This window comes from the organism of the source record quoted next, assembly GCF_019968985.1.
Source record: "MAG: Porospora cf. gigantea B chromosome Unknown PgB_NODE_979_length_8943_cov_109.571, whole genome shotgun sequence".
NCBI classification, from domain to species: Eukaryota; Apicomplexa; class Conoidasida; order Eugregarinorida; family Porosporidae; genus Porospora; species Porospora cf. gigantea B.
This window is the reverse complement of record NW_027179373.1, coordinates 1,285-8,943: the sequence shown is the minus strand read 5'-3', so window position 1 is coordinate 8,943 and position 7,659 is coordinate 1,285. Positions and strand designations below refer to the sequence as shown.

At 53.3% G+C, this 7,659-nt stretch overlaps 5 protein-coding genes across 7 annotated transcripts; 2 read left to right on the top strand and 3 right to left on the bottom strand.

Moving 5' to 3' along the window:
• Positions 1-92: 92 nt before the first annotated feature.
• Positions 93-3,128, bottom strand: KVP17_003517 (uncharacterized protein; the record flags this gene model as incomplete). Its single annotated transcript, XM_068520907.1, has 1 exon — positions 93-3,128. One exon carries the CDS (start codon positions 3,126-3,128, stop codon positions 93-95), a length of 3,036 nt encoding a protein of 1,011 aa, XP_068370869.1.
• Positions 3,129-3,185: 57 nt separating this feature from the next.
• Positions 3,186-4,252, bottom strand: KVP17_003516 (uncharacterized protein; the record flags this gene model as incomplete). 3 transcript variants are annotated; one of them, XM_068520903.1, is made up of 4 exons in its annotated part: positions 3,186-3,563; positions 3,591-3,863; positions 3,892-4,136; positions 4,165-4,252. In XM_068520903.1, the coding sequence occupies 4 exons, from the start codon at positions 4,250-4,252 to the stop codon at positions 3,186-3,188; spliced, it is 984 nt and encodes a 327-aa protein (XP_068370868.1). The 3 variants fall into 3 exon arrangements, with proteins under 3 accessions (XP_068370868.1, XP_068370867.1, XP_068370866.1); XM_068520902.1 differs by lacking the exons at positions 3,892-4,136; positions 4,165-4,252 and having other exon boundaries at positions 3,186-3,779; XM_068520901.1 differs by lacking the exons at positions 3,186-3,563; positions 4,165-4,252 and having other exon boundaries at positions 3,784-4,122.
• A 138-nt stretch (positions 4,253-4,390) lies between these two features.
• Positions 4,391-5,113, top strand: KVP17_003515 (uncharacterized protein; the record flags this gene model as incomplete). The annotated part of the gene is made up of 1 exon (XM_068520900.1): positions 4,391-5,113. One exon carries the CDS (start codon positions 4,391-4,393, stop codon positions 5,111-5,113), a length of 723 nt encoding a protein of 240 aa, XP_068370865.1.
• Positions 5,114-5,267: 154 nt separating this feature from the next.
• KVP17_003514 (uncharacterized protein) lies at positions 5,268-6,701 on the top strand (the record flags this gene model as incomplete). The annotated part of the gene is made up of 1 exon (XM_068520899.1): positions 5,268-6,701. One exon carries the CDS (start codon positions 5,268-5,270, stop codon positions 6,699-6,701), a length of 1,434 nt encoding a protein of 477 aa, XP_068370864.1.
• Positions 6,702-6,988: 287 nt separating this feature from the next.
• Positions 6,989-7,468, bottom strand: KVP17_003519 (uncharacterized protein; the record flags this gene model as incomplete). Its single annotated transcript, XM_068520909.1, has 1 exon — positions 6,989-7,468. One exon carries the CDS (start codon positions 7,466-7,468, stop codon positions 6,989-6,991), a length of 480 nt encoding a protein of 159 aa, XP_068370871.1.
• Positions 7,469-7,659: the final 191 nt, after the last annotated feature.

Below are 7,659 nucleotides of genomic sequence, written 5' to 3'. Positions count from 1 at the left end.
GCTAGGTGGCCCTGTGAATTCTCTTCCTCATCTACATAGGATCTACGTAGGTCACAACTTGTTTGGTTGTTCAGCCTCAGTTTTCTCGGGATTCATAGTTTCTTCTTTGTTCTCTTTCGTTTGAGCATTCTGGCGTGGATTGACGATCGGTGACGAGTGAAGTCCATGCTCTTGGACCTCGAGCTTTTTTTGCCTTTCCATAGGCGGCGGAACTGCCGTTTGAAGTCTCCGTAGGCGCTTCTCTTGGTGCTTTTCCGAGTTAGTCTCGATTGAAAGCTTGGGGCGTCCGAAACAGGAGCCTCCGAGAGTCTGCCGCCGCCGGTAGATTGAAAGCTTGGGACGTCTGAGACAGGGGCCTCTGAGAGTCTGCCGCCGCCGGTCGATTGAAAGCTTGGGACGTCTGAGATAGGAGCCTCTGAGAGTCTGCCGCCGCCGGCAAAGCTCCCTGAGCCAGGAGTGGAGCGGTCATCAGGTCTCTCGGGGGGGCAAGGAGTGAGGGTCTTGCTCGACTCGAGAAGGTCGGAGTCCAACACAGACCAGTCGTCGGAGGAGACGGTCACTGAAAAATTGTCAGACACACTAAAGCCACCCAAGGCCAGTTGTTCTCTCTTCGCCTTCATGCCATCAGTCGGCTGGTCAGCAGTCAGGTCGTCAGTCAGATCGTCAGTCATGTCGTCAGTCAGATCATCATTCACGTCGTCAGTCATCATCTCATCAGCCATCATCTCATCAGTCATCATCTCATCAGCCATCATCTCATCAGCCATCATCTCATAAGTCAGCTCGCTTTCATCAGGTTCGCTTTCCTGAGCGGGTTCGAGGTCGAATGTGGATGCGATAAAATCAGCAGTCTCTTCTGAATCCGACTCACCTATCGGTAACGGAGCGCGTAAGGAATCGATACCCGGAGTGGTTGTTATCTTCAGCACGCTACCTTGGGGACTACGCCCCATAGGTGTCTTCGCTGCGGTGATTGCATCTTGTGTAATGTTCTCCCTCAGATTCAGCTGGCTGCCTGGTTTTGTATGGTTTGCCTGCAACACTTCTCGAATGGTGGTGGTTGCGGCGTCCAACTGAGAAATCTCAATCTTCGCCAACTGAGTGTCCCTGTTTGTCTCGGCAGTAGCGTACTCTATCCTCACAGCCTTCATGCGTAGTTGCTCGAGAAGCGCCTTCTTCTTCGAGCAGGCGGTTTCTGCGAGCTTCAACTGCCTCTTTGCGCGGTGTAAACCTGTTGACAGCGTTTTTAAGTTCTTCTTCTCTGACACAACAGCCTTTGCGAGCTCCTTAGCGGCCGCGGCCTGCAGTTTGGCCGCCTGATTCGCCGCCGTTGTCTCTCCCTTCATTTCTTCATTCGAGTTTATGCGCTTGTTGGCGAACTCTGCGGCCTGGTTGAGTGTCCTCACCAAGGCGATAAGGGCATCCGTGTGGGAGTCGTGTTCATCGACCCATGCCACTGGTGTGATCTCCATTTGAACTGCCGGCTTCACCGCAGGTTTCACTGCCGGTTTCACCACTGCCGGTTTCACCACTGCCGGTTTCACCACTGCCGGTTTCACTGCCGGCTTCACTGCTGGCTTCACCGCCGATTTCAAAGGAGGCTTCGCATTCTGTGGTTGAGGACTCCCGTAAAAATCGCTGGACAGCGCATCCAGGACCCCCTGCCGAGACTTGCCCTCGATCTCATCGGCATGACGCGTGAAGAGTAGCTTTAATCGCTGATCAACATACTTGATGAGCCGTCGTTTTGCATCCTCCGCGTGCTCCAGCAGCTGTCGCGTGGTTTTGCGGGCGTGTGCTGCGGTTTGCAGGTCAACTGCCTGCCATTTCAAGCTGTCATTCAGCCATTGCTCATACAGCTGCCAGTAGCAACCTCTCCCACTCGCCATTTCAAAGCCAGTGAGCTCAGCCCTGGTGCTGCGAAGTCTGAAGTCTCCGCTTTTGCTGAACTTTGGCAAGCTTTTTTTCTGACTGGCGAGAAACCCAGAACCAGCCACATTAGCCAGAATCTCGTCTCTTGACGTCAATTCCGTAAAGACGGTTTCGATCAGAGCCACAGTCCGATTACGAGCGTCAGCTACCTCCCGAGCTGCGGATTCGAGCTCCTTCTTCACTGCGCACTCGGCTTCGGTCTTCATCAACCACGTAATCTTCTCCAGAGACTGCAGGTACAAGCCCTGACGCTCATGGCCGTCGCGGAATGTTGCTTCCTCGGTCACGGGGCTGTTCCAGGGGCAGCTTAGCTGAGCCACCACTTTCCGAAAGGCCTCCTCGTCGTCCATGACGTCGACAACTCGCCTCAGGGCGCCGATCAGCCACATTACAATTCCAAGGTCCCGCTGGGTGGCCAGGTTCACAGTATCCCACCCCTTCCCCAGACCTTCTGTTTGGATGATATGCGTCAACTCGTTCTCCGACAGCGCAGGCTGGGAGGTCCCGTTGAAAACGTCGATGACCTCGCGGACCGCGCTGCTCCGGGCTATGAACCGAGTCTGCACCCCGGCAATGACAGCATAGAAGTCTGCGCGGGTCATCGAACGTATGTCATCCACGCGCCTATTAAGGATGCGGGCATCCAGCTTGACGTCGGGTTCCTGTACCCTGCTCGTCGCACGGTTGAGTCTCTCCACGTCTACCCCGGACGGAAGTGATTTGTGAGACAACTGCTTCGAATACAACTTGGATACGTTCTTGCGAAGTGCTGGTTGTTTTCCGAGCATGGTAGTGCCGTAAGCCTCCCTAGCCGCTTGTATTGCGACCTCTTCCCTTTGCAAGCGGACTTTTTCCTCTTCGATTTTCTGCAAACGTTTCCGCTCTGACTGGCTCAGAGCTCGCTCCCTGGACTGCATCTGCGTCTGCACAGATTCGAGCGCCTTGCTGGTCCGCAACTCCTCCTTTTGCAAACGCGCTTCAAGACTTTGCTGCCGCTTCATATGCTCATGACGGACGCGACGCTCTCGTTCTGACCTCTCCCTCTGCAAGAGCTCCCAGCTTGCTGGGCGCTTCTTCTTTGCCGCCCATGGGAAGCGCCATCCCTTCTTGCGGGTTTTTTGGCGACTTTCCGTCCTCTCCGGCGCCTCTGAGAAGCTCACCTGCAATCTTGCTTTGTCCGGAGCTTTAGGTGACATATCTTTGAGCACACGTTCCACGCACACAATTTTTCCAAGATTCGGCGAAAAGGGATGTTACAACCGAGAGGGATTTTTCCCTGGCCCTCGAACGTAGGGTCTACCTCTGGGGCGTGGAGGACGTGGGGGTCCATACGCTGGTCGCTTAAACTCTGGACCCCATGGAGACTGCCCGTAGGCGCCTGGCGGACCTGGCACTGCATGTTTTGCGGGGGGCACTGGGATGGCTACCGGTGGGATCCCGGCTGAATAGCCGGGATCCACTGCAGGCATGTCATAACCAACCACCTCGTCAATTATATCTTGCTTCTTCGCTTGCCAGGCGTAGTAGTCGTTTATTCGTCTGTGAATCAGTAACCCAATACCCATGATGGAGTTCGTCGTTGCTGCCGCAAACAACAACCACGCGGCGGGACCCATTGCTGGGATGGGGAACTGTGTTAGGACTTTCACACCACTCACCTGGCTCTCTAACAACAACAAGTGTAGCTGGTTAAAGGTTGTCCAAGACCAGTAACACCAGCACAACACCAGGCCCAGCCCCGTGAGCAGGTATATCATTGTAGGTACGTTGGAGCCGATTCCGAAGATGAAGGCGTAGGCGGAGCCGATTGCCGATATGCTTGCGCAAGTGCTCACCGCAGCGAGCATGAAATTATGCAGCGAAGTCATCACACGATAGACGCCACACCTGCTGCTGTAATGCGACAGGCAACCACTGTCGCACGCTGCTGACTGGGTGCACGGATCTGGATGGACTCACCATAAGCGATGACTGAGCTGTAGCCACAGGTTTGATTGCATCTAGATTGCTGCATGTAATGGCTGTGATCCGACTCCAAGTCCGTACATTGAGACCGCCATTGAACGAAATAGTAAACAGTCCGAACGTCGTACGAGTGTAGGTAGTGACTGTTAGTTGCTTCTTGTTGACCCAGTTAAAGTCCACGTCAGGCGCTACTCTCCAGGTTCGTAGACCCAGAGTCATGAACATCAGCACTGACGACACTGGGTGGTGTTAACCAGCCGCACCCACCGAGCCCGCAAATTGCTAACACCTGAACGTAAAAGGGGGTCTGTTCTGGTGCGCTCTTCTTTTTTGCTTTCTTCTTCTTCTTTGCCATTGCTAATGTTCGAATAAGATATAAGCTGCACCACACTAATCTAATACGTCTGCGAACGTAAACGAGATTCTTGTCGTTGGCCGCGGAAGCTGTGGGGCGGCTACCATTCTTGCAGAAGTCTCCATAATTTAGCTTTAGATGTCTGTCGTTCCTGACTCCCGCACCAGGCTTCCCAAGTTGCAGCTCTACATGTATGACCACTGTCCCTTCTGCGTGAGGCCACGCGTCATGCTGGGTCTGAAGCGGGTGAAGTACGACAGCATGTTCTTGGCCAACGATGACGTCGACACGCCGACATCTCTGATCGGGAAAAAGATGGTTCCTATTATGGTTATTGAAGGCGGTGATGATAAGCTGCAGCAGGGAGTTATGGTTGAGTCTCTGGACATTGTGCGCCGGATCGACGAAGACGAGACGCTCGGGCCGCGTCTTCTTCTGCCAGGCGGCAACTCAGCGCTTCAACAATTCGTCCAAGACGTGTACCCGTGGATAAGACGTCTTCTGTACTGTCGATTCTACAAAACCTCAGTTCTGCCTGAGTTCTCCACCAAGGAAGCCCGTGAAACATTCAGAGTGCGTCATCCTCTGAGGGAAGAGCCTGAGGACTATGAGGAGAATTTCAGACGCACGCCTGAGTGGTTGACCGGTATTAATCCGCTCATGGCTCGACTCGAAGGGATCGTTGCATGCGCTGATCACATCACGGGAGACGGCGTCAGCTACGACGACATCACCGTTTTCCCGTTGCTACGCAATCTCACTATCGTCAAGGGAATTGAGTGGGGAGCTAAGACGAGGAATTATATCGAGACTATGGCTCAACGCTGCGACGTGCCTCTTTACGATCAACTTGCCCTATGATAAGTTCGAGGCTGCATGTAACGTTTTGTACATCTTCGAACACGTCTTCAAACAATTGCACACATACGTCTCCAAACACGTCCACAAACAATCAGAGCGCATGTTGCCCCACGATTCATGGTGTGACAGGTGAGGATTACCAGGAATTGCACAAATGAAGAGTGTCCCAGTCATCCTGGCATGTTCTGCTCTCGCATACCGCGATAAGGGGCACCTCATCGCCGCACGCATCGCTGAGAAGCAGTTGACGCAGAAAGCGGCTACTGCCATCCAGCGATCCATATCGGTTGATGATGGAGCCATGGACCGCGATGAGCAGCAGTTCACCGCATATGGTGTGTGGATGGACTACCTGAAAAAACAGGGCGGGAGATGGATGGATGACTGGCACTTCGACGATGGTCAGTTTACTTACCATGAGGACTGCAAGGTCTCTGGTAGCGACCCCTCCAAGGGAGAGACCACTTACGTACCTTGCAAGAGATGTACCGAAGACGGAGTCACAGAGTGCAAAACCAACCCCCGCGACTGCTTACCGTGCAAGACGAACACAGGCAACCCCTCGTTCCTGAAGCATCCTGACAACGTGTCGAAGAAGGTTGCGCAGACGCTTGACCTCTTCACCCGAGATCAGGACCCCGCGCTTTCTGTATATAACATGGCGTACAAGTTCTTCATCCATCTCTTGGTGGACCTGCATCAGCCGAATCACACTGGTAGCATGTTCTCGAACTTCGGGTTGGAGCAGGACTGCTCTCAGGGCACAGTAGGCGCCAAGGTGAGTGGCCTGCCTCAGCAGTGCTTGTCGTGTGGAGTGGAAGGCGAGCTCCCTACAGACATCACCTGCCCAAAGGCGGCAGCGCACTTCCCTAACCTGTGGTGTGTGGGAGAATCCCCACGCGATTCCAAGGGGGACATAGGCTCAAACCTGTTCTACATCCAGACACCGGAGGGGTACAAGCCCTCTGGAGGAGCGAGCGTCATGAAGTTTCACTTATATTTCGATTACGGAGCTGAAATATGGAGCGGGCGTGAGCGGGTTTGGGCGAATAAGAAGAACTGCGAAGCGCTGGGGAAGGATGCTGACGTGGCGGTGGAGGCCTGGACCATGCTTGATATGGTCAGCGATATTGGGCAGGAGTACGTTGATTGCTGGGCTGACGAGTTGCTCGAGTCACACAAGGATGTCGCTGACCCTGAGGGAGAGCTGACGCCTGCTACCTTGGACACATGGTACAACGATACCAACGGCACTCTACGTAGTCTACACAACACGTTCTTCAATCCCCCAGCGGAAGACGAGGCTGATCGTATACAGAAGGTGAAGGAACTGCTCAAGGGGGCGGATTGCCCGACCGTTGGAGCGGACCTTACCGTGGTACCTGGCGCATTGAACGGCGAAGTGGGCATGTGGAGGGATGATGCAACGGCGATGCTAGAACGGCTGCTGGTCTCTGGTGGTAAACGCCTGGGCTTCGTTCTGAATGAAACCTTTGGAAAGGCGGATGTCCCAGAGAAGGACCACAGAAACGGTACTAAGCGGTTGCTGACGGCGCTGGCTGCGATTCCGCTGGCTCTTCTGCTGTAATTGGTGTACCTTGCGAGGAGACTATTGATATGTGTATAAGAGACGATTCAATTATGTATAATTTCCTGATCTTCTGTGCGCTCGTCGATGGTATTAAAGGAGTCGATGATGGTTAACGATATCATTGATGGAAATTAACCTTCTTCTGCTATGTTGTTTAATAATAAGATCATTTTGAAGGAAATTTTAACTACACACGAGGAGATTAAACAACATGAATTAACGACATTAAGTAATTAACCGCACGGATCATGACTCGAGAATACCATTTCAATTAATAGACAATATTAAAATAAAAATTTAAACACGCGGCGCGGCTTCCGCTTGCGAGTACTGCCTTGCATAGTTCGCAGCCGTCGTTTGTTAACTCCAGTTTCAGCTCGAAGCGCATCGACTAAAGGCTGCAGGCTCGCATCGGGGATCGCGCGCTCGAGCTGCCACAGCGCGTAATCGAGCGTGGGGCCGGCCCGCAGCGCCTCCAACAGTCCAGGGTCATTCTTCTCTAACCAGGAGATGGCACTTGTAACAATAGTTGCGATTACGTCACACAACTCAGCCACGGTTGTCGGAGTCAGCATGTCCCTGGAGGCAGATAGGTGTTCAAATAGCGGCTTCAGCAGCGGTAAGTTGCGTCTCAAAACATACTGAAGATCTTTTGTGGGATCGCGAGGACTGAAGTGCCAATTGCTGCTGCCTTCGGAGTCGGCGATACTATCCCCACTTAAACCTTCGTCGATCCATTTCTGGACGTTCATAACGTCGTCCATGCCAGACTTTACGAGTTCACCCAAAGCACTGGTTGTCTGAGGCTCCTTGAAATCAGCTCTCGGAGAGGTCGTTGTCTGAGGCTCCCAGTCATAGGAAGGAGCGCCACCCCATCCAGAATCTTGACCACCAACAGAGTCGTCCTTGGATTCGTCGAGTTTGCCTTGGTAGTTGTCGATAAGATCTCCAACGC